The 26,985-nt window shown below is 42.3% G+C and overlaps 1 protein-coding gene across 4 annotated transcripts in view; it reads right to left on the bottom strand.

The window, feature by feature from the left end:
* The window catches only part of LOC120867013 (aminopeptidase O (putative)), a 418,141-nt gene that overhangs the window by 15,579 nt on the left and 375,577 nt on the right, over positions 1-26,985 (bottom strand). For 3 of the 4 annotated variants that reach the window (XM_040245140.1, XM_040245125.1, XM_040245132.1), the window contains exon 14: positions 8,862-8,978. In XM_040245140.1, coding sequence (XP_040101074.1) covers positions 8,862-8,978 — 117 coding nt within the window. Of the gene's footprint in view, positions 1-8,861; positions 8,979-21,515; positions 21,558-26,985 lie in introns of those variants that run through there. The other variant, XR_005721795.1, reaches the window with a different exon arrangement.

Raw genomic sequence — 26,985 nt, 5'->3', positions numbered from 1 at the left:
TGGCATCACTGACTCAAAGGACATGAGTTTGAGTAAGCTTTGGGAGTTGGTGATGAACAGGGAGGCCTGGCATGTTGCAGTCCACGGGGTCACAAAGAGTCGGACAGAACTGAGTGAACTGAACTGAAAGAAAAATTAGGCAGATTATGCCAGGAGTGGCTCGTTTTTTCTTTAAACAACATCTCATTAGCCACAAAGTGCAGTTAACAACTCAAGGTAAATAAAATGCAGGCTCTGGCCTCAGGAATAGGAGAGGAATACTAATCTAAAACAAACAAACAAACAAACATCAAAGTTCTCTATCATGTTAGATCAGTTTTCAAAAATCCTTTTATCACTGTATATAGCAACTGAGACCTGATCAGTTACAAGGTTTCCATGGAAAAAATCCCAGGGGCACTGAATTGAAAAAGAAAATTCCAAGGAAGAAATATCTAGATATATCTACCTGACTTTGAAGACATGTTCTAAAACATTAAATGTCTCATTAAACCAAATACAACAACAACAACAAAAATACACAAATATAAATAATTACGTAAGAGCTTTGTTTATTCGCACATTATAAAAGGCACATGGTTTAAAAATCTCGCTATGTCTAAAGTAACTAAGGAAAATCACCCTAGTCCCTTTTATCACCCATATCCTGCCCAGCTCTCCAAACCCACAAATTACAATGCTGTGTCAAAAGGACAGCTAAGCCCCTCACCAGCACTGCTCTAGCATTTTAAAAAATATTAAGCCACAGTACTTCTAGCTCACGTCTTAAAGTTCAGACCCATCAGCCTTTGACTCTCTGATGTGTCAAAGAGCCGAGGCGCCAGACCCCTTGTCCCTGGGAAGAAATTGTGATGAACAGCCAGACGCTGGCTATGGCAGGTGTCAATCCGCCTTTCCGGAAGCTCATTCCACCTGCTCTCTGTATCTGAGCCCGGAAAACCACTTGGCTGATTGTACTACACCATTTGGACCCCCCACAACAGTCTCCTTTTTATATGTTCACTCTGAGAACCTGCCTCCTGGGGCTCTGTCCCATGATTGTTGCCTCCTGACACTGCTGGGCAGTGACCTGGGGAGGCCCCCAGCACAGACTCCAAAAAGGAAGGAGGGAAGGAAGAGGCACTCACCAAGGGGGCTGGGGCCAGCGCTCTGGCACTACTCCCAGACCCGGGGCCTCGGTGACCTTGCACAGCCCTGTGGTCCTACAGGGGCCGTGGCGCCAGCCCGGCAGGCTGCCCTCACATACCGCTGCGATCTCGGGGCTGACGTCAGCAAGGCTGGGTTCTGCTTTTGCACTACTTAGATTCCACATCGAGGTGGACCAAAGGGGAAGGTGGACCAAACTCAACACACTGCAGTTTACTAACTATAAACTGCTGAGCACCCTGAAGGGGCAAGAGAGCCCACCAAGGTTACATCTAATCTCTCCTCTAAACTTCCTGTCAGGAGAAGAAAACAGCAATGTTTTCTTTATTTTGGAACCAGAATCCTATGGAAAAACAACCAGGGGAGAAGGGGAGTGCTGAGCTGCATGGTTGGGAATGGACCCCAAACACTGTGTAGAAGCCGGTCACCGTGACCAGAAGGGATTTTAGCATAAAGGGAATGGGCAGTCACAGCTACTCATCAGGCTTAGATTTTAAACACATGATACCCACCTAACCTTTTTTTAAAAAAATTATTTTAATTGGAGGCTAATTACTTTACAATATCATGGTGGTTTCTGCATACATTGAATCAGCCATGGGTGTACATGTGTCCCCCATCCTGAACCTCCATCCCACCTGCCTCACCAACCAATCCCTCAGGGTCATCCCAGTGCACCAGCTTTGAGTGCCCGCTTTCAGGCATCGAACTCGGACTGGGGTTTATTCTCTGCCCTTTTAGTATGTGTCTCCAGAGATCTGTTGATCATGGAATGTTTTCAGTTCATAGAAACTATGCTTTTGGTCCAAATGAAATTCAGAAATGGGCGTCAGAGCTGTCAAGACTTTTGTAGGCCTTCAATCATACCTTCCACCTGTAGACTTCAAAGAAAGGCTGTAGTATTTTAAAATAAACAATGAGTTCTCCTACTGATGAAGTAGTAACATCCATGCCCTCCCTGCAAAGGGAGGTGGCCAGTTTACATGGTTTTCAAGGGCTCTTTCCCCAGAGGAAAGGCAGTGGTGGCAGAAAGGCCTATAGGGTTGGATGTTTTTCTGTTTGCAATCCACCTTGAAAGTGTCCTTTTCAAGAGCAAAATGTAGACAGACAGATGCTGGGTTGGCTTTTTCTGGGCACTAGTCGTCAAGCAGGTTTGCCCTCCCTCACTAACCTGCTTCTTCAGATTTACTTGCTACTACACTAGTTTGCAATTCCTTCTTTTTCTTCCATGTGAGACATCTCTGCTTTCACCTCCTCCAAGGTTACATTCTTTGGAGCCTTGAGAGAATACAGTTGGCTCAGGGCAGCCCCTAAACGTAGTTAACCAACTTCAAGCTATTCCACTCTGTGTTGTAATCGTCAGGCACTTCGCTAGATGAGATGAAAAAATTGCCTTTTGTGGTCAGTTGCTTTAGAGCAATGGTTCTTTAACCAGGATGACTGTATCCCCCAGCTGATATCTGGCAACTCCTGGAGACATTTCTGATTTCCAAAACAGGGGTGGGACAGGAAAGGAAGAGAACTGCCACTGGCATGTCAGAAAAAAGGGCTGGAGATGCGACACGTTTTATAATGCACAGGACATCCACCAACAGAGAACCACCCACTCCAACGTATCTGTGATGCTAAGGCTGAGAAACCGTGGTTTAGAGTAACCCCTCCACCAATCCCAGATAGCTCAGCTGGTAAAGAATCCACCTGCAATGCAGGAGATCCTGGTTCGATTCCTGGGTTGGAAAGTTCCCCTGGAGAAGGGATAGGCTACCCACTCCAGTATTCTTAGGCATCCCTGGTGGCTGAGATGGTAAAGAATCTATCTGCAATGTGAGAGACCTGGGTTCTATCCCTGGGTTGGGAAGATCCCCTGGAGGAGGGCATGGCAACCCACTCCTATATTTCTGCCTGGAAAATTCCTGCCTCCTCCATGGACAGAGGAGCCTGGCAGGCTACAATCCATGGGGTTGCAAAGAGTGTCGGACATGACTGAGTGACTAAGCACTCCACCACAGAAAAAGCCAACAAGCCTCCAGGTTAAGGATTCTGTGACCAGATGCTGCTCGGGGGCTAACAGGGGGGGTGGCCAACAGGGGGGGTAGATTCTACTTCTTTCTCTTTCTCATGTCCAGTCCTGACAGATTAGAGAGACAATATAAAGGTGGCTCGAGCTAAACAAGGTGGCTCAGAGGGTAAAGTGTCTGCCTGCAGTGCAGGAGACCTGGGTTAGATCCCTGGGTCAGGAAGATCCCCTGGAGAAGGAAATGGCAAACCACTCCAGTACTCTTGCCTGGAAAATCCCATGGACAGAGAAGCCTGGTAGACTACAGTCCATGGGATCGCAAAAAGTCAGACACAACTGAGCAACTTCACTTTTGAGCGAAACAACAAAACTTGACCATTTCACAAGAGAATGTGAATCTTACATGACTTCAAAACCTCTCCTGTTGTTAACAATCCCACGAAGAAGGGATTTGTGGCTCCATTGTAATCCTAAGGAGACAGAGGCTCAGGAACCTTGGCCACAAGTCTGCAGGGAGGAGGCAGGAAAGCTGGTGAAGACTCTGAGATTGTCTTGTCTCTCATTTTCTTAACTATGGGCGGCGACTCATTTGTTGCTGTTCAGGCGCTCAGTCCTGTCTGACTCTGTGACCCCACAGACTGCAGCACACCAGGCAACCCTGTCCTCCATTACTTCCCAGCGAACTCATGGCCACTGAATCAGTGATGCAATCTAACCATCCCATCCCCTGCCGCCCTCTTCTTTTGCCTTCCCAGCATCAGAGTCTTTTCCAAAGAGTTGGCTCTTCACATCAGGAGGCCAAAGTATTGGAGTTAGTGGGTCATAGAATCAATTTGTGCATCACGATGCACATGTTTAAAGAAAATGAAACAGGAAATAATGGCACACAAAGAAGTATTTCCGTGAAGCCCTTTTTTGCCAGTTAGTTGTGGTCAAAAAGGCTGACAGCCATCAGACTAGTCCAAGTACTGCTGTGCAGATTAGGAAATTGGGGCCCAGGAGGTTGGGCGATTTGCAGGTGGCCTCCAGCCATTTGGGGACCTTTGACCACATCCAGCTTGTTGCTAAGATGTATCTGGGAAAGTGGCACCCCTGAAAACAGGTTAGGGGCAGATGGAGAAACAGTGCTCAATCCTTCCCACCACAACCTAACCCAGGGGGCCTTTTCCTTTCAACCAAAAGTGCTTCCTCAAATACAATGATGGGAAGACCTGGTACTGATAATGACCTCTCCCAGAAAATTAATTTTCTGGCTCAGCCTACTAAATGATACATCAGAGCTGAGCATGGTACCATGGGGGAACTTTCTAACACCCCACCACTCCCATTCAAGCCAGATCAAACAGTGAGTGGCTGTTGCTGAATTTTCTCATCCGAGGGGTGCCCCAGTTTTGAAGTGCTGAACTGTAGTCTATGGAAATAAAGTTGCTTCAAGGTCAGCTGTGGGGCTCTTGGGGACAAAGGTCACACAGAGCCAAGGTGCATGGAGCCTCACCTTGTTAACATGGAAAGGCTATTTTCACAGCTGAGCAGACGTGCTAAAGCAGGCAGGAAATGATTTTAAAAGGAATCTTAGAAAATACCTTTTGTTTCAAGTATCAGTTGTATATTTTAAAACCTTTATGGGGCTTCCCTGGTGGCTCAGTGGTAAAGAATCCACCTGCCAATGCAGGAGACATGGATTTGATCCCTGATCTGAGAAGATCCCACAGAACCGTAACTAAGCCTGTGCGCCACAAACTATTGAGCCTGTGCTCTAGAGCACGGGAGCTGCTGCTACTGAAGCCTGTGCTCCCTGGAGTCCGTGCTCCACAATGAGAAGCCACCGCAGAGAGAAGCCCGCGCCACAGCTGGACAGCAGCGCCCGCCCACTGCAACTAGAGAAAGCCCCCGCGCAACCAAGACCCAGCACAGCCAAAAATAAAATTATTTAAAGCCACAAAAACAAAAATAAAATTTTTGTTAAAAAAATAAAATAAAAATAAAAACCTTTATGGGTTCTTTGTTTGAACCAATATGCTCAGAAACTATAGACAATGCATTTCTATGAACTAAGTTTCCCTTTCAGTTCATTTTCTGACCTAGTTTAAAGAAGCCCAGCATATGGCTAGAGGTTTCTTTGATTGAGGAGGTAAAATATGGTAACTACTCCTGTAGCTAGTACTACTTTCTAGGCTAAGGAATGCAAACATTCCCCCAACAATGCCTCAGTTTTCAGATGGCGGCAACAAGAGTGTCGAGGCAAGGCGGAGAATGGGCTAAGATGACACATGTCACTGTGCCCAGCTTATTATGTGTGCCCTCATGCACGTTTCCTTTTAAGATTCTGAACACACGTGTCCCTCCCTGCAGGGGACACCACATGACGCAGCACACAGAGGACAAGACGCACGTAACGTGGAAACGTGTGCCCTCGACAAGCAAACAGCTGGCAAGCAACATCAGCCTGGCTGCCACACCCAGAAATCCTGACCAAGACTGGACATTCTGTGAACACAACCGAAACACAGAAGCAACACAATACAAATACTGAGCTACGCCAGGATAGTCATTAAAATAAACTTCCCAGGGAGACAGCACCAGCCCACCCACACAAAGAAGGTGGGAGGGAAGGGACAAGCGGGCGTGACAGCCGAGAAGATAAAGCAACTACTGAACAGAGGCTTCTCGCACAGTCCAGATGTCTGGTCCAGCAAGAACATGCTGCTGCTCCACCAAGGAGACTTTCGCAGCATTGGGAAATCAGGTGATTAAATGAGCTATGGCAAGAGCACACTCACGTTCTCAAAAAGTTACCCCACATCTATGCTTTTAGGAGAAATGCTAGTCCGAGGAGTGGTGGGAGAGGGGATGCACTTTATCTACCTCCTGGAAAAGTGAGGAAAACCCGTGCTGTCATGAGCACTCCCTGCTTCTATGCCAGACACCCCCCAACCCCACCCCGGCCGTCCTGGGCTGAAGTCTTCTGCACAGACACCTAATTCAGCATCATGGTCCCAGGGCCTGTGGCAGCACCCTGAACAAGAGTGTCAGCTTCATAACTCACACAGTTCCTTGCCAGGAAGTTACCTTTGGAGCCGTTTCCCATTGGGATGCTCCACACACAACCTGCCACAGTCCAGCATCTCAGCCACGTTTTGAATGACCGCTATGTATTACATATTTAAAAGTCCTGATAATAACTGAAAGGGAACTATATGTTTGGTCAAGGAGAAGCACCAAGAATAAAGTCAGAATCCTCATTTTTCCAGCAAATAATTCTTTTTCCCATGAAATGTCCCGTCACTTAAAATAAAGGCAGATGGTTAGTCAACAAAATTCCTGCTAATCAGTGTCACAGTAAATCACACTTAAACTAATGAAGTTTCTAGAAAACACCCTGGTTGGCCAATATCCTATTGCTTTCCTTGTTCTGAGTGACATTTCCAGGAAACCTCACAGTGAGACACTCTGTCAGTGTAACTGACTAGATGCCAGGGCCTCAGAGGGCCTGGGAAGGGGGCAAGGCAGTGGTATGTTAGGCCTCAAGGCCCTAAGGCCCTAATCCAGGCCCTATCCACCCCTGACCTCAATCCTACTGGCCCCAGGGCAGGGGTCAACAAACTCAGGATGGGGCAGGCCAAACCAGCCCACATCTAAGAGTGCTGTGGATGTTTTAGAATAGCTTTAAAAAGGAACACCTAACAAAAAGAATTATCTTGAGATGTGGTAATTATATGAAATTCAAGTTTCAGGGTCCATAAACAACTTTACTGAAACACAGGCACTTCTGTTTGCTGATATACTAAGGCAGCTGTTAACAGCATGGCCTGAAATATTAAAATCTGCTCCTTTACAGGAAGTTTGCTGAGCCCTCTCCTGGCACATGTCATGCTGCCAGCTCTGAATGGAGATCACTTCTAGACCCCCTGGCTCTGTATGGCCAACTCCTTCTTGCCCTTAGGTCCTGGCTTGAATGTTACCTTTTCTTGTGGCCTTTCCTGAAGTCTGTCTAGAGACACTGAGCTCACTTTCACTTGTAACCTCCTTTGAAGCTCTTACATGAAACTATCCTGTTCATTTACTCATGAGCTGTTTTTCCAAAGAATCCCAACCTGCTAAGGATGAACCCTTGCCACTGCTATATCCCTAGTGCCTGGCAGAGCGAGGATCTGTGAAATGCATGGACCAGGCCAGTTACTTAAACCAACCAAAGCCTCCCCCCCAGACCCAGTCTCTCAACACCAAAGAGCCAAGCCTGAAGAGACTGCTCTGGCTTTGGACATCACAGTGCAGTCTGAGACACAAAACAAGCAGCCCAAATAAAGCTGGTTATATTTCTCAAAGGTTTAAGAAGTTACATATAACAACAAAGTTGATCTGTAAGTTAAAGACACAATGTGCTTTATGTTTATGCCAACAGGAATGGGGGAAAACAGGATCTCCCACTTCCCAGCTTCTGGTGAGGAGTGACAGGTGCCCAGCACCTGCTTTGATCCTCCCGCCTTCGTCTGCCCACTGCCCGTCACTGGGGCCTGGCATTTCAGCGGTAGTCAGTCCTGATTAAAGCATAACCTCATGCCTATAAATAGAAACCTCTTTTAAACACTAATTAAAAATAACAGGCTGGCATTTGGAATCTCCTATAAACAAAAATATAAGAGCTGAAATAAACAGCAACAGTTGCATGTTTGATCTGTACTGAGATGGGTAAAAAGCTACATATGTTTCCTCTGGAGTTTTTCAATTAACTCCTGAATTTATGTGAGGGTTTTAAAATGTATAACAAATGCCAATCTTACCTTTTAATCTAATAATGAGCAGGCTTTTCTTGACTTACTCCATAATTGTGAAAATAATTTTAATAATATTTTATTTAACCCAACATGTCCAAAATATCATTCTGACACTGTAATCGATAGGGAGAAATTACTGAGACGTTCTGCTTCTCTTTATACAATCACTCCAGAACCCACATATTTCAGCACAACAGCCATGTGCCAAGTGCTCAACAGCTACATGGGCTAATGGCTACCATACTGGCCTGTGCAGCTTTCAAACGTTCATTTATTCTCCAATGAACAGAAATCAAATATGTTTGCTTTTTAAGAGTTTTATATAAGAGAATTTTTCTGTGTGTGTGTGTTTTTTTACTTAAGACGACTAAATACATTATTTATTATTCTATGTATTAAAAAAAAAAAAAACCCTGGAACTCATCTTAGGATTCACATTGCATTCTTCATAATAAGCTAAAAGATATTAAGGACCACATCATATTGCTTTCCCACAAGCGTCCCATTTTGCTTTTCAAACCACGGCTGTTAAGATTTAGTTTTCATTTCCTTTACACATGGCTCCCTTCCTGTTCTAACTGAATGCAACCAAGAAGCTCTGGCGCGTCTGAGCCAAGTTTCCTTAATATGCAACAGGACGGCGCCACCGTCATGCACACGATGATGCACCCAAGTTCATAATTCAGAAACCTTCCATTCATCCGCTCATTCCTTTAAGAGACTTATGTCTGTCTTAATAATTTAAGAGGAAAGGGGGGAAAACTCAGGACTTAAAAATACCGTGGTAATGACCAGGATCAGAGGCCCCTACTGGAGCACATACAACCAGGGAAACAGTTTCAATAGTTTGGGACACAATGGGACCATCAATCTTCACCAGCAGTGAGGGCCCATGGTTTAAACCTTGAGGGCGGTCTTGTTACCTCAGCATCCTGCTCCGAGAGGTGGTATGTCCTCTCAAGGCTTTGCAGAGTTCGTGGAGTCACAGTCTTCTGCTCCAAGAGATGCTCCAGAAGCAAGACCAGTTGGTCTGGAAGAAGCTGAGGACAAAACCACACAGCCTGTGAAGATGCCATTCAGCTTACAAGAAATTAAACCCAAATGTTCAGACCAAAGCCAGCCAAACCAGGGTAACCTGGGCACTTGCAGTGGCTGTCTAAAACATGGCAAGACTGGAGACCTGACTCTGGTAAAACCTCAAGGTTTACACTGCTTCTCCAAAGACACTGCATTCTGGCGCCTGATGAAGTCTTACTTTCCTTGGGTTTTTCATGAAAGTTCTATATTTAAGGGCAGATCAAAACTGTGTTTATCTTTTTTTTTAGGTTGTACACCATGAATTTTTTTTTTTAATGTACAATGTGATGACAATGTACATATACACCGTGAATTATAAAAACTATGCTTATCTTAAAACATTGCCATGGTTTTATTAGATTTTTTTCTTTACAGGATGCATATGCCAAAAAATGTCATTTAGCCTAGACAAATACTCAAGAAACCATCTGATTTTAGGTAAACACACGAGAGTTTAACAGAAATAAGAAGCAACTTTCTTATTTCCTTCTTTAAAACATAAATCTTGCAAATGTACACCAAGAAATAAAGAACATGCAATAAAACTACAGCCATGTCTCAAAACCCATTATAAAAACTGTACATTTACTATTCCATCAGAAAAAAGGTTGTTATGTATGATTATATACATACATACACTCACCCACCCCAACTACACAAGGTCACTCACATTCCTGAGTTTTCATACAGGGTAAGTAAAAATGGCATTACCATTTAAAGGCAAAAAGAGGAAGATGTTTTTATATATTAATAGCTCAAAAATAACACAAACTAATCTGTGAAGAAACAATACTTGTGAAATCCAAGAACTTAACATATCTGTCTTATTCACTCTACCACAGTTCCTAGACCAGCCTCTAGCACAGAACAGAACTCAAACTATTGACAAGAGAAAAAAAAAATTAATTTAAGATGCATCTGGTAGGAACCAAAAAATATTTATTCTAAAATGAAGGTTTTAAAAGAATTACTATGAATTCCACTATTCTCGACATTTAGCTTTTCTCCATTCCTACCTATGCCCAGACAATCCTTGTCAACTAACCCAAATTTACAGTTCTTAAAATCAATACTATAGCAATAGAATATTCGCAAGAACACCTGGATTTTAATCTCTACTTTGTTCTCTAAAAGAAATTTTTAAAATTATTGGTTTCTCCCCCATCCTTTCTTTACCTTTCAGCCCCCAAGTGTGCACTCCACCTCTGCCTCCTGCCTCCATTCACATACACACTTTTCCAAAACGTGCTTGTAGGAAACCCCAGTAGAGACCGCATACATGACATTTACCACGTACTTCCACAAAGACAGCACTTCCTATTATTTTCTCACCTCACTTTTCTAAGGTCTAATAAACCCCCACTTCCCTCTAGACAGACGGACACAAAGGCACAACTCTTGATTCTCGGGCGTTTTCATTTCATGACATCACTCCATCCGCTGCAGAGTCAAGGGTGGGTCCTCTCTCAGGCTGACAGAAGAAAGGTGCTTCAGGAAAACCAGGGCTACAACTCAGCACTGACCCTGTGAGGTTGGTTACACAGGAGAACACTTCATTTCCTTCCATTAAAACTACTGTGTTTGTAAGATGTTTAAAGATATCAATTTACAACATAATGACTAGTACCAAAAAGCCAGTTTTCCATTTTCTACAGTTTCAGACACAGGAGGCTACTTTTAATATCTTGTTATTAAATCTGTTTTATAAAACAGACCAAGTCCAGAACCACAGCTGCTGTGGAGCATCCATACCATACCCTTGAACACCATTCACACGATGAGCACTTGGCCAGCGGGACCTCGTGGCCCCGGGCGGAGGGAGGCATCTCACCCAGCCTCTGGCTCTCCTGACCAGGAAGCAGAGCTGAGACTCCGTGCGCGCCCCAGCACCCCAGGTTCCCTCATGCTCTTTTCCATCCATTTCCCTGCAGTCTCCCTCTCTGGATCTTCCTTCCCTACGTTCCAAGAGGGGCTTTCCTCTGGTGGAGGCTAAACCTTCAGCCCCAGCCCTGATTGTAACCCTCATTCCCCGCTAAGGCCACTCCCCAACTGCCCTCCTGCACTTGAACCCTTCTCCTCAAAATGGTCAGTCCCCACCCCATGGCTACATCCCTTTCCAAAACGTGCTCCACGTGCCTCCACCCCCAACTCCCCCCCGACACACACCAACTGCAGTGGCCTGGCTGGTGCCTGTCCAGCAGCAGCCCATGTGCCTGTACAGGCGCAGGGTGGGGGGCATCCCCAGATCGGGTCAGAATGGCTGGCCAGTCCTGCAGCCCCATGAGCACTCTCAAAATTGATCAGCAGTGCTTCCACAGGCAGCCAATTCAGGGTAGCCACAGCTACGCAAGAAGACAGCTTCTAGGGAAAGGCCCAGCCTGACACAGCACAGAACACCCATCACCTGGGGGTGGGGGCCTCAGTCACTAACTAAACACAGCAGGAACAAGCCCAGCCAATTTGTGGAATTACAGAGAAGGAAGGAGTAGAAAGAAAAGCATCTCCCTATTATATGCCTGAGCTTACAAAGAGGCCTATTGTCAGTTGAGGATCTGGTTTAGACTAGAGAGACCCAGGGAGGAAAAAAAACCTGGCTAAGATGACCAGTTTGGTCTTCAACTTACCCTAATTGGATTTAACCAATCAACTCCACTTCAAAGTCAGAGTTACTAATATGTGATCCTATCAAAATATCTGGATTCACACTTTTACCTCTCTTGCAGTTTCCTTATAAACAAAAAGTTCATACATACCTGCACAGAGAAACAGAATCAAGAGGATCACTGCAAGTTTCTGTCCTCTCCTAATTCTACACCATGGAAAAATACTTAAGACTAAGCCCCCTGACTCAGAGAAGGCAATGGCACCCCACTCCAGTACTCTTGCCTGGAAAATCCCATGGGCGGAGGAGCCTGATAGGCTGCAGTCCATGGGGTCGCTAAGAGTCGAACACTTCACTTTCACTTTTCACTTTCATGCATTGGAGAAGGAAATGGCAACCCACTCCAGTGTTCTTGCCTGGAGAATCCCAGGGACGGCGGAGCCTGGTGGGCTGCTGTCTATGGGGTAGCACAGAGTCGGACACGACTGAAGCGACTTAGCAGCAGCAGCAAGCCCTCTGACTTAAGATGGGCAGCCAAGATGGAAGGGAGGGGAGTCAAGCCTTGGTGGTTATTTGTTAAGTTTAATTTACTTTAATTGGAGAAAGGTAAAGAGCAGGCATGTACACACCCCACCAGCTCTCCCTCCTCCTTCACTAAGGCATCCCATGACTGATGCAAGAACCGGCTTGTTCAGAGGCAAGCAGAGGCACCAAGGACCAACACAGAGAACGAGAACATTCCTCCATAATGTGTGGCATTCTTCAGAATGGACTTGTGCAAATGACTTTCAGTGAACAACTTGTAGCCATCTGGCTTTCAACTGTAACTCTTCTAATGGGGGAGGTATATTTCAAATCAGTGATCAAATGCTATTTCAGTACGCAGAAAACAAAACTAATTCAGTATCCTTCACTCACAAATGAGTGAGTAAACATTACATAATTTTCACATAAGATTAAAGATTGAGAAGAGGATATTAAAGCAAAAATGTGGTAAGTCGCTCACTTTAATACAGCACATTTCTCTTTGTAAAATAAACATTTACTCCCTATAAAACCACCCTATAATGAAAAAGAAGCACTAAGTAATAAACTAAAATGTTTGCAAAGCAACTGAGAGATATTATACATGAGCAATCGAGCGCAGACGCAGTGCTGGGCGCCACCCGCCCTGGCAGCTGGCACAGCAGCACTGGGAAAAGCTGTGTGGGTCACTCCACTCCCACCCACATAGAAATCAAATTAAATTTCACATGACTTCTAGGCCAACTGTGTTTAATACAGCACTACGGAGCGGGGTGGAGGCAGACATGGCTTTAGTCACACCATGGAGTGATTAAGAAAAGTAAAGCGCTTGCTTCAGCGCATTATCTCCTGAGAAAGCAGCCCCTTCTAACATGATAGAAAGAACCTGCCTTTATTTCCGAGGGTCTAGTAGCACTCACACTACAGTTCAACAGTGAGAGGAATAGAAAGTTCTTTCCTTTGCACAAACAAGGAACTCATGACGGGGTTATTATTTTTTCCATATGGAAACCAGCTTGGTATTTTTAAAATGCATCTGCCTCAGAAACTCAGACAAAATAGGTGTGGGGTGCCAAAGTCATGTGGGTACTTGAAATAGAGAACTTTACAACACTGGCAAACTTAACTCGAACACAGAAAACAAAACACCAAAGAAGGTCAAGTCAATACAATGAGATTTGTTAAGAATTTTAGAAGTCTGTATTCTTGCTCTAAACATGGAGGATTCCATGACTGCTAATTACCCAGAAATGCACAGAGAGAGAAGAAAAGTCTACCTTGTAATTTTTTCCCAGTTAACCTAAGGGTTGAGGCAAGCCGCACAAGTCTGAACAGTTCTAAAGGGTTTCTACGCAGGCTCTTGGAAAGAAAATATGGATTTTCCAAATCCACCCTCCAAGTCTACAAGGAGCACAAAGAAAACAAACCCTGACTCTTTCCGAAGCCTCGCAGCTTCTTACTGCTGTCACGGGAGCATCACTCACTCCTGGCTCCCTGAAGACCACCCACACGACCGAGGCCCCTCCACCACTTCTTCCATAAGCAGGACTCTGAAAGGGCCAGCTAGCCTCCATCAGATAATGTTCCCAAATGCATCTCACTACTGACCTTCCACAGGCGGGACCAACACAAGGAACCCGGGGCACGGAAATGTCCATGTCAACGGCTGCACCCCTCCAAAAGCAAAGGCGGGCACCTCCCCTCGCAGCCCAGCTGGTGAGCTGCAGCCGCACACGAAGAAGTCTCAGAGAGGCTTCCAGACAGGGAGTGAGCCTGGGACTAACGCAGCCTCCGAATGACAGTGGCGTGAGTTCTATTATTACCCCATTATCACTCTGGGATCTGTGCCTAAATGAAGCATGCTTCCTCCCTGATGCCATTTCCTTTTATCCTGGCTGGAGACTAAAAGCGGATCAATGGGGGCAATACGTATGATGTCACTTCACTTTACAGCAACAGCCTCCCTCTCTTTCAGTTTGTCTGAAATACACAGAAAGATCAATTCTTCCCAAAAATGGTTAAAAAATGCTTAGGGAGCATTCTTCTTCCAGAAAAGCATTCTCTGCTATATTTGTCTATGTTACTACGGCAGAACTGTTTACACTGAACAAAAGCAGAAGAAATGGGGGAGGGAGGAAAATCTCAAATTCTCCGGTACGCTGGCTCAAATTCAACACAAGCAGGGTCCAAACCAGAATCAGGGCAGCTGACCTTTCAAAGTCACACGTTTTTTGGCATAGAGGCACAAGAGAGACAGCAGTTGTCCTTTGCCCCTTGGGTTAAAAAGGTAATCCCACAGATGTAAAAGATCTTTTAAATAAGATGTCCCCTACAGTCTTACAAACTTTTTACTCTTCTCAGAAAACACACCCGCCATACTACACACTCTCAGGTGCCCCCAAGGTCCACAGGTGTGACAGCAAATTGTTCTCATTCATATACTCTTCCTATTAAGGGCAACAAAGAATTCTGACTAAAGGACACAAGACAGAACTTAGATAAATCAAGTTATCTTTCAGATGCCGTTTCGAACTAAATTAAAATACGTAAAAATCTCTGAACTGTATAAATTTTCATACAATGATTTTTGAAAATGGTGTACAATGAAGATAAAATCTACGAGGTTCCTCAAAACAAGAGTTCTTCCTCACAATCCAAAAAGAAACACAAAATCCAGAGTATCAGAACTCTGTTGAAGCTGACTCTGTCTGCTCCAAACACTGGCCAGGCCTGTGGCCGTCACATCACCGATCTTTCATCTGTCATTTTCTTAATGATAAACATTTTTAAGCGAGAAAAATGAACTATTTAATAAAATATACATAAGCAAGTGTCTGGCCAAGATCTGTTGTCAACGAGAATATCATGATAAAATGAAAACATTTAGTCTAAAATTACAACTTGTATAGCAGAAAAACCCAGTTGATCTAAACTGCTCCTGAAAACAAAACTTCCGAAAGAAAAACCATCCTCTCCATGTTGAAGAAAAAGAATACATTTTAAAGAACTGCCAAATTTAAGAGTAGAAGTCTCTGGTTCATATTATTTTGGGGACAGAAATTTGATTTGCCAACCAATGAAAGTCACCAAATAAAATAATTAAAAATGAAAATTATTTTCTTCAAAATAAAGCAATCAATGAAGAGACATATTTATCCCATATAATCAGTATTTCTGATTATCAAACATCTTTATATACAGTATGTCTACAGACAAATTTTAGGAAAACTCAAGCATATTTATATAACCCATTTCACACACACAAAAAGTATATACTGTATTTTGGGAAAAACAAGTCTAACAGCTGCAGCTGAAAAAGATTACCAAGTTTTTGAGCCATGGTTTTGTTTTGGTGCTTCCAAAAGTGACACCGCAGTGATCAAAATACACACCATTATCAGCAAAGATTATCTGAAATAATTCATTGGCATAAATCATTCTCAAATCTCACTCCTGTCAGATAACAAATGTCAAATTTTCACGCGCTAACACTTTCCTAACTTTTGTAGAAATATTATTAGCCAAACTGTATGCAACTTGATACAAAGCATATTATTTAAACTACATAAAATGCAATCCTCTTGTCAGTTCTTATAATCATGTACACTAATGGTTTATGTCATAACAGTTTGGAAAATAAATCTTTGTAAACACTCACACTGAAAATTCCAAAATATTTTACAAGAGATGCTTGGTATCTTTGTGTCTGCTTTCCCTATTCAGGAACCTGCCAGACCAATAACCAAAGGGGCCAAAGGGATACCATTCCTGATCTGAATTTTATGCTTCTTAAGAAAACTATTGGTCATGAAGAAGAAACTATAAATTCCTAAATGATTCAGTCCATTCATCCTGTCAGGACAATACTCCTGCTCCATGTAGGGCTTAAGCATTCTAAAGAATTTGGAACACTCGAAACACTCAGATACTTCTAACTTCCGGAATTCACAGGTTTTTAGTTTGTTTTTTTCAATAGAAATCTGCTTCCTTTCTTTAGAATTAATGCTCTTATCTAAGTTAATACTGTATTTAATAATTTATCTTCCAAAAGAGTATACATTTATCTTAAGTAAGAGTATAGATTTTATGAATTTGAATTCCTAAGTTATAAAGTGATATTTTCTAATTCAAAACTGTTTGCATACCAACTAATTTATGACTTTCAAAAGCCCACCATATGAAAAGACCTTTATTGTGAGAATTGACAGTCAAAATCTGTGTGTCAAAATCATGGCTATGGTATATAACCATCACACAACAGAATATTAAGCAGCTACTAAAAAGAATGAGATGTAACTGTTTCTGCAGAATCCTAAAATGGAAAGAAATGTTATTAAGTGGGTGATAAGTTAGGAAGAGAATGTAGATTATGGCCGATTTCTGTGAATAACCTTCTAAAGATACACAAAAAGAAAGAAACTCTTTACATCAACTTCTTCCCTAGTATCCTACATGAGCTGCCTGGTCTCTTTTTTTTCTGCCTCTAGATCAAGCTGAACATTTTCTTAAATCATGTTAAAAATTTCCTAGTAATTTACTTAAAAGAGAGAAGATCCACTTTATAAAGAAATTTAATCCTGCAATCTCAGCACTGAAATGCATAAATGATTAAAGCATATGGTCTAGCAAAGTACTGAGCTGGAGACCTGGAAACCAAGGTCTTCTGCAAAGGAGTTAGTTAAAAGTAGATCCCTTAGCAGGAGTGTGCACCAGGAAATCTATCACAGTCTCTTTATTCTTAGTCATAACAACAATATCTGAAAGCAACAAAGATCTCAAAAGTGTTGATGTCAATACTTTTCTAAGCAGAGATGAATAATACCATTAAATCTAAGACGTAAGTTGTGTGCAAGCAATGCTCAAATATTGAAAGAATTATAGAGCACTTCCCTTGCTGCAATCTATTCAAAGTCAGTCCTCAACACAAGGGTTTATAAGGGATAAAGAATAAAAAGGGAAAAAACAAGGAAATATAGAAAGAATTTAAAATTTTCCAAATGCTTTGAAAATATACATAAAGCACTGCATTGGTCACATGCTCAGATTTTTATGTCGTCATTTATAATACAAATGAACCATCAAATATTTCCAGAGTTTTTTTCCAAGAGAAAATCAGTAACTGTAATTTCACTCAAACCCAGAATTTCTTCCTTTCTTTAACTTCTGCTATTACTCCCAATATGTCAAAATCAGATAATCTGAGGGAGATAATCTGTTACAAATTTAGTACTTCTAGAAAATAATTACATCAACATTAGATTCTTTTAACATTCAGTTGAGTTTATTCTGTATAGCCCTACGTTCCTGGTAAAAAGTGGTCTATAATGTACACAAAATGAAGGTGTTCATATGCACAAACAGAGGCTTTCCCAGATGGCTCAGTGGTGAGGGAAAAAAAAAAAAAAAATCCATCCTTCTGCCAATGCAGGAGACCTAGGTTCGATTCCCAAGTCAGGAAGATCCCCTGGAGATGTAAACGGCAACCCACTTCAGTATTCTTGCTTGGGAAATGGCATCACAGAGGAGCCTGGCAGGTGACAGTCCATGAAGAGTCGGACATGACTTAAGAGACTAAACAATATTCCTAAGGATTAGGGACAGTCAGTCTGAAAACAGTGGTTTCCTCCATTAATTACAGGTGATTAGCAAGTGGGACGGAAAAAAAAACAGGATTTACTGAAATTAAGTTCTTTAAAATTTTATGGATAAAAATAGGATCCTTCTCTTTTTAGTTTATACAAGTAAAACTGAGTTCAAACAAAACCATATTTTAACCTCTATAAAAAGAATGTACCTTTTTAAGGCAACTCCTTAAGGGGTGGAACCCTATCTTGCTCATATCATGTGTCACCTACTTCATGCCAGATACTCTTATCAAATTTAAATAAAGGACTTAATGTCCAACATGGAAAGACAGAGTAATACAAAAAAATGACTCCAAGAACAGCTGTCAAGCAACAGTTCAGTGATTTAGGTTAAAACTCTACTGAAAGAAAATTTACACAGCTACAGATGAAAATTCAAGCCACAAGTGATGCTCAGTTCTAAACCAAAACAAGTCCCCAAAACACACAACTTAAATATATCAAAAATTTTTTTAAGTTTTGGAAACTTGTATTAATAACAGGTTTTTACTTTAAAAGTTAATGGTAAAATAACCAAAATGCCTCCTTAACTGTAGTTGGAAGCAATCAACAAAATGATGGTTCTGCAGTGTTTTTAAACAACTAATGAATAAGCTAGACTGCACTGCATCTAACAACCCATCTCACACGAAGCGCAAGGATTCAACAGTAGTATCTCTCACAAAGACCTGTCCTTTTGCTTTCCAGTCTCGTTAAAACTTGTAATTACAGATTATGTTTTAAAAAATTATCAAAGTTAATATCTATAAGAAAGTAAGCCACAGAAACACTAACAAGAGTTGCAAGGTGCGGAAAAGCCAGAAAAAGAGGGAGAAATCAACTCATACTCTGGCACTTGGCTTAAGACGAACGACTGAAGAACAGACACACACACACACTCAAATTTTTAAGCAGAGAACATAAATTCACAAACAAATTTCACTCCTGGGTCTTTCTCCTGGTGGAAAATACTAACATTCTATTACTCCTAGCTCCTGTCCCTTCTTCTTCATAGGTGCCTAGTCAAAACAACGTAAGTTATCACTTTCGTTAAGATTTTAATTTCTAATATTCTTCTTATACTTTCTACCAAACTCAAACTAAACATAAACACTAGTCACACGTTGACAATTTGTTGTGGTTTCTGTCAAAGTCGACAAAGAAACTTATTCTTAATGAAATGTACAACCAACAACAACTAAAGAGCAATGGGGGTGTGAGGTGGAAGAGGGTGAAGAGGCCAAATACAAAAATTACTGCTGTCAAAGGAATCAAGTTGTTTTTACTTAATAAAAATGTGGTGAGAGTACTGTACAATTTACTATCCAATGTCTCAGTTTTCTCTCACAGAATGATTTATCGTATATAAAGCCCAGGAGTCAGATTTCTCTCCAATTCCATACACTTTCGGATTCTAGTCCAGACATTTTATATCCTGGATTAACTTTGAAAAGTTTTATTGAGGAACAGAGCAAAGACTTAACTTAAGGGTCACTTAGACACAGAAATTCACATTATTGAAAAAAACAATGGACTTAAAGAGCTTCAGGAAAAAGGCAGAGAAGTTTCACACACTTTCAAGAAATGCTTCCTTCATTTTTAATGCTTCCTTCTCTCCCTTCCACCTCAACCTCAATGCATGTGAAGGGAATAAAAGCTCTTAATGGGTCAGCATTTTGTGAGAGAGAAACGGCTGTCTTATGGGCACATCAGTCAGACGGTGAAACAAATAGGTGAATGGGAACCAGAACCATAAACTGAACGCACGTGAGTGACACCAGCTTTGTTTACCCAAAGTTGCACGCTATGTACAAAGGACTGAATAACCCATAAATTAATGTACTTCCCATCGTGATGAGGACCATTCCCAACAAGCAGACGGAAACAGTATTATAAAAATGTTCTTACTGTTATCAGAATTCAGACATGATATACAGACACACATATATATTTATATATTTTATATATATATATAAAAGATTATTCAGATAATCTTACGTCTACTGTGAGCTCCAATTTGGACTCATGGTCCAGACCAGCCTGAAGCTGGTTACAGGAGCAGAACTCTGAAATTCGGCCTTGTTTGCTGCCACAGAAAAATGCTCTCACGTGAACTCAAATACGTCAAAGGCAATCAACAGAAGTAAGTCTTCAAAGATGCAGAACAGACACATACTTATTAACCACGAACCTAAAATCCTAGCAGGTCTGAGACCTACCAACACCTTTTCATATTTCCTGGTTGCCATGAAGATGAGTAAATATAATGTACATTTACTAGTAGCAAGTAAACTAATAAAATCTCAAGCTTTGCAAGTTATTCTTCTGAGACTCCTGAAGCAACTTCATACAAATTGTACTCAAGTTTTGGCATTCTTTTTATATCTGGCTTTATGTATGCATAATGTGCTCATATAAGAAAAATTTAGTAGTATTTTATAAGCATAATACATTTTAATAGCACAGAACTTTTGGAAATTACAAGAAATGTTAAGACATTTCTAAGTTTTTGAGTTGTTTATTCACTTTTAATGAAAAACAGTTAAGTCTACAAAAAAGACAAACCTTCCCTCTTCTGAGTATCCAAGCTCATCTGCTTTATAAATTTCGGAATTTACGTTAAAAAAAAAAGAGAGAGAGGAAATGAAACTATTTTCTTTGTGTAGTTTTTAAAAGGTTTTTTCTTACAGTTAAAACTAAAAGGAGAAACTTCAAAAAATATTTTACTCTCTACATTTTAACAGAATTTCTGCAACTGTGCTTTTATGGAAGTTACAACATACCAATTATAATCTACACATTGTATTCCAGAGTGACGCTGACTTACTTATAACAAACCAACTTGAAAAACCAGTGATCACAGACCTCCACCAAAACAAAAGGGGAACACACATTTTTAAATTTACTAAATGAAACTTCATAGATTGAAAACCATCTTCCTGCTGATTTCACAATGTAGGATCTCATCTCAGAACTTTACAAGTAGTAGTTACCTTTGAGACAAAACATGAACAGGCTGCTCCCTCTAAGGCAATCCTAACAAAGTTTTCTAAAGAGTCAAAGTTTAAAACTTGAGCTACGTTTCCAACTAAGAATGTTTTCTAGGAATTGAGAGTAAAGACCCGAACCCTCACTATGTTGGCACACATCCCTTAACAAACAACAAAGAGGACAGAGCTCTAGAGACTAAAGTTGACCTGCACAACACTTCTAAAGAAGGTTCCAGTCTGAGCAGTAATTTGTTACACTTTTCCTTTAAGTAAGCAGCACTTCAGAATGTATTTGTTTAACCGATCTGTCTTCCTTGAGGGTTTCGTAAATAAAATACACACAAAAAATTACAATACCAACGCCCATGTCCTTGAATGCACTCAAAGTTCAAAATGTTTACAAGCACAACGGTGTGAAAACAAAGGCAAGAGCCCGTCAGAAGCACCATATAATATTTTTGAAGGCAACTAGAACTCCCATTCACATCAAATGATATACCACCGTGGTAGTGGGAATGTAACCTCTACAGAATGGGCTGTTAGCTGTGAGCAAATAAGGACAGATTTGTGAAGCAGAACGATCACGAGTGAACCAAACTTGGCTTTCTTTCTTGCGGAAACTCATTTGGTGGAGAGACTGAGGTTAAGAGGAGGAAAATGAGAAGGGATTTGGTAGACGGGGAAGAAACCACCTTAATTCTCCTAACGAACACCAGCTGACGGCCCCGGGCCCGACCTGGAAGGAGGAAAACTTCTTACTTACTGAGGCTCCCGTCGGGGCGCAGGCCGGAGCCCAGAGTCCGCCCGGATCCGTCTCGGGCGTCGGCTGATATCGGCAGCGGCCGGCGCGCGCCGCCTCCTCCTCCCGGGCCAATCCCCGGAGAGGCCGCCGCCGCGCCCGCCCCGCCCCGCGGGCCAGCCGAGCCCGGTTCCCACCGTGCGGCGCCCCTTCCCAGCCACACCCCTGGCCCCCACCCCGCCCCGCCAGTCAGCTCCCACCCAGTAATTACTCTAATTAGAAGTTTTAGTCTCAGCAGTTAAACAATGTAAGAACCAGTCCCAACACAGCCTGCAATTCAAATGGCTTTGAGAACAAAGACAATCATAGCTGTGGCAATTTTTCTTCTAATTTATAGAATGTGAAGACTTTCATTGCTCACTGTACTTTAAAAAAAAAAAAAAAGCTTAACCTCTAGTGTACATGCCACTTCACAAGGATATTAGCGTGTCTATGGAAAAACACCAGACCATGCCCTCCCGTTACAACAAAGAAAAAAAAAAAAAAAAAAGAAAAAATACCATTTCCAAAAAAATGAATATTGAACTTGTGAGTTTAGTCTCTCCTGCAGAAGAATATTCACAAATGTTCCTGGATCACCTGGTAGACAGGTGAAAGAGGTACAAAGATATGGGAGGGTTGTTTTCTTTTCAGTTTACAGATTATGTGAATAAAAGGGAAAACTACCCAGGGCATCTTTCTAGTAAACAATCTGCATAATGCTTAATTAGTCCTGGTGGAACTGATTAGGCCTATCTTCCCCAGAAACTGATAGTCCCCAGAAATTGATAGTCCATTCACAGTTCTGAGTATTAATCTCTTCAGTCCAGTTTGAGATGTACAGGGGATATTTCAGGAAGAGGAAAATTATACCCATAAAACATGTGCTTAGAAAAATTAAAAACAAACAAAAAACACTCCAGAAAAGCCTTTCTCTACTTCCTTTTCCAGTTCTGGTTTGATCTTTAAAGCAATCTGCATCCATTTTAGAATTACTGAACAATCTAGAAATTAAGTTAATGTGAAAGACTATAGAAAACTAATAAAAACTACTGCCTCAAAAACATTGCATAAAATAGGTTGTATGACCCATGTCTTCCCCTTTATATATATTTCAAAAACATTTTCATCTTTTCAAAATTTCAGGTAACTATGGTTTTTTCAGTCCCACTCCATGCATTTACTAGGTATGTTCTAAAATTTCTCCATTTTTAAATGTTAATTGCCACACTATGGAAAATTAATTTAGTACTTTATTTTGTTACAAAAGGCTGTTTGTTTAGCAGCTAAATTTGCCTCTCTAAATATTAATGACAGGTATCTGAACACAACTTATAAAGTTTCACTGCAGTAACCACCTTGAAAGTTAATCTCTTTTAATAACAAAAGCAACTAATTTAAAGTTAAAACAAGTAGAAAATAAAAAACAAAACCAAATGCAAACAATTTCAAATAAGAAACAAAACCAAATGCAGACACTTTCAAATGCTAATGTGTCTATCTCACCTAAAACTTTAAAGCCCTGAAAGTAACAGGACATTCCTAAATACTTAAACCAAGAAAACCAGGTGCCTGAGAAATAAAAACTTTAAAAGGATTACCAAACACTTGTGCAGATAAACACAACGAGCAACTGAGGACACAAGAAAGCTCCTTCAGGAAAGAGCTTATATTCCCCCAAATTTATCTTTTCCAAAATTCCCCACCAAGTCAAGATCTAAATCTTTAAATGCTTTAAAAGTTTTCTTAGCTAAATCTATCTTGTGTGCAACACAGGACACGGCTCTTTAAATGTTAGGAACATTAGTAAGTTTGAGGCATATTTTCAAATGTATCACATTAAAATTAGTCAATTTTTCAAATGATTTTTTTCAGTTTGGAAAATGCATGATAGCCACCTTCAGATAATTAACAAATATTCTTCAGTAAGACAATAAAAAAAAGTTACAAAATATACCAAAATGTTCTTGCAAAAGTAAACATCTAACAGGCAAGCACCATGACGCAAATTTATTTCAGAATTTACCTTTAAAAGGAAAAAGCCGTAGCTGATTAAGCTGTTGGTCTGCAATTCTGCTTTAAGTTCAAAAGGTAGAGAGCAAGAGATAAGATAAAAATCACATACCACATACTGTCCTCAGAGTATCTCCACCTAAGACAAGAGTTCTCACCATCATCAGATTTCAGTACTCACTGATTCCAATACTATTTGTTCAAGCTCTTTTTATAAATACCATTTCCCCCTTTGCAAGCCAAATCAATAGCCCTATCCCATGAAATTATTTTTTGAAAGAAACCCTATCTGGGAAACGTTTTCCCCCCTTTCCCAAGCAGAGCACAGTCGTTTGCCGGCCAGCACTGCTGGAGCCACCTGTGCCTCACACCCGCCTCCCAATGCCCTTCAACACGGAGGTGGGTGACTCCTTTCCAAGGCAAGTCCCCAAATGCCACTACCAATTCGGCAGGGCCGGCTGACCGGCTGGACTTGCCCTAAATCCTTGCACTTCTTGCTCCCCGCTGCTCTCAACTAACAATCTAAGTTTAATTACGAAGACTGACATCTGTCCTCGGAGCCTGTTCCTCTCTCAAAGCAAGGAATGATCCAAATTAGAAGCATGAGGACAATGGATTATTAATGAAAGAAACTAAAATCCAAGTATCCTGGTCTCAGTGGAGCTGCGGCTGTGGTGCAGCAACCGTGGAACTCTCTTGGTTCCAGAGCCGAGGTTCCGGTGAGTGCGCGGGATCCCTCAACTACGGACAGAAGCCCTGAGTTCTTCGCCAGAGGACAGAGCCACCAGCGTCCACCTGGAAGGGACAGCAAGTCTCCGCAGGGAAAAAATGGTGTATGTTTGGGGGCGGAGGTGGGGTGTATGCGGGGGGAGGGCGGTTTAGGGAATCTCATGTGACTCCAGCCCCAAAGCCCGACTCCAGGAACGGTTTAACCACGCAAGAGGTTCTTCCTCCCTACTCTGGACACTCACCCGACACTGGCTGTGAGGACCCGGCTGAAGTCCGCCACCCATGACAACTGTCTAGGGCGGCCTCGTGGCCTGAGCCATCAGCCCACCGCGCGCGGAAGGCACTGCCAGGCTGAGACAGTAGTGGGGCGGGGGGGAGGGGGCGGGGGCGGGGGCGGGGAAGGGGTGGGGTTGCCGGGGGCAACCGCGAAGGGGCAACCTGGTCCTACCCCGCCCCTTTTCTCCAGAGCTGCGGCCCGCTCTCCGCAGCGCACTGCGCGGTCCGTATGCCGGCCCTGCCTGGTGCAGGCAATGAAACTATCCCTGAATAACCGTCCTTTCCTCCGAACGCCTGAACAGCCGGCACTGGGAGCACCTTTCCGCGAGTCATCTACAACCCGGGTCTAAGCCCGCCAGGCTACTCACCTAGTGACCTTGGGCTCAAGTTCTGCGACTTTCCTTCTCTCATCCATTAAAAACTCCACTCCGCTCTCAAGGGTGTCAGCAACGGGTCCGGAAATCAGGAAACAACACGCCTGGCGCCCTCTCCGTCTTTATAAAGACCCTCTCCGCTGGCTCTCGGGAGTGAATCTACAATGGCCCACCGTCCTCCCCCAAGCTCCTTAAAAGACCAACTGTGCAGACAAGTAGCAGAGGGTGAAGAATGCAGCCAGTGACCCTACCAAATTAACCAGGCAATGTAAACCAGTTGCCCACGAAGCTCCTCTCTCCTCCCCGGAGATTTCCAGGGTCTCCCCAAACCCTCTTCATCAGGCCGGCACTGTTGTAAGGACTTGGATTATTACACCCACTTTGCCCACCACGGCCAGGCTGGAGGAGTTTCACTAATTTGCACAACTCTGAGCCCCGACTTCCCATCTCTCTGTCCTCTGACTAAAACAATGACATGTGTGACCAAATGTGTGTTGTTCAATATGCTCATTTCCAGTTCGGATCCCAATGTGAACCGATATCCCCCTGCCTGGAACTCTCTTGTGCTCGCTCACTATGTGAATCACTTTCCTAGGGCTACCTTTTTCAAGAAGCCTCCCAGAAACAATTTGTGCTTTTTGGGTTTTGTCCTCTGATTCATCCCATGTAGGCAGTTCTATTAGGCCATGTAACACAATCATTAGAGTGCTGCTGTGCAGATGCTCAAATTTCTGAGCTCCTTGCAGGCCTGGGGTGTCTTCTTCCAATCGCCCCACCCCCCAGGACCCACCACAGTCAATTCTGAATTAATACAACCTGTCTTGTAGCAGGATCAAAGTGTCAACCTTGAGCCCATTAACACTAATTTTTAGCAACTAAATGAAGAAAATTTGTTAGAATCAGTTCAACCTTAGAAGAAAAAATTTAAGATAATAACTTAAAAAAAAATCTTACACCATTAATTTCAGAGGAAAAGAAAGCCTTTACAGGTAAATGGTATATCTATTTTCAGGGACATTTTCTACTAGGAAGCTGTTGACAGATTAACCAGAGCAGTTCTTGCTTTATGCAAATGCAGATGGTGCCTTTCTCCCTGGGAACTTCACACATCTATTATCTCAGCTGACTTTGCCATGGCCTTGGGGTGGGAGTGAGGGGGAGAAAGAATGCACTTCCCAAAATTTTAGAAGAGATGATGGTAAAGGTCTCCTGCATTGCAGGCAGATTCTTTACCTTTGAGCCACCAAGAAGGCCCTAGCCACCTAACATACAAAATGGTTAAAACGACATAAAATTTTAACAGATGTGCACACCAAACAGGATGTTTATAGTGTTAAAAATAGAGTATCATTTTTATTGGAGGTTTTCCTTTGAAGCTATGTTAATAAAAACAAATTATAGCACAAAAACGTTCACAAACATGATTAATTGAGTTAATGAAACTATAATACTTGGATCATTCTTTTGAATAGAAGTGAAGTGAAGTGAAGTCGCTCAGTGGTGTCCAACTCTTTGCGACCCCATGGACTGTAGCCCGCCAGGCTCCTCTGTCCATGGGATTCTCCAGGCAAGAATACTGGAGTGGGTTACCATTTCCTTCTCCAGGGGATCTTCCCGACCCAGGGATCGAACCGGGGTCTCCCACATTGGAGGCAGACGCTTTAACCTCTAAAATGCCAATTTCCCCCAATCTAAAATTATAAATTATTTGGATGTCACACTTACAATTTCTTTTTATATTTAGCAGCGGATATAGTAGTAAAATAAAACCTGACTTAGGCTAAAAATATAAATGACTTTTTTCCATTGTGTTATGGCATATATACGTGTGTACAAGTATATGAAAGTGTTAGTCTTTCAGTCCGACTCTTTGCAACCCCCTGAACTGTAGCCTGCCAAGCCCCTCTGTCCATGAGAATTCTCCTGCAAGAATACGGAGGAAGTAGCCATTCCCTTTCCTAGGAGATCTTCCTGACCCTGGGATCAAACCCAGGTCTCCTGCATTGGTAGGCAGATTCTTTATCGTCTGAGCCACCAGGGAAGTGTGTGTGTGTGGTGT

The sequence above is a fragment of the Oryx dammah genome, unplaced genomic scaffold (assembly GCF_014754425.2).
Source record: "Oryx dammah isolate SB20612 unplaced genomic scaffold, SCBI_Odam_1.1 HiC_scaffold_1, whole genome shotgun sequence".
NCBI lineage: Eukaryota > Metazoa > Chordata > Mammalia > Artiodactyla > Bovidae > Oryx > Oryx dammah.
Note: the sequence above shows the minus strand (reverse complement) of the source record. Positions and strands in the feature narration are given on the sequence as shown.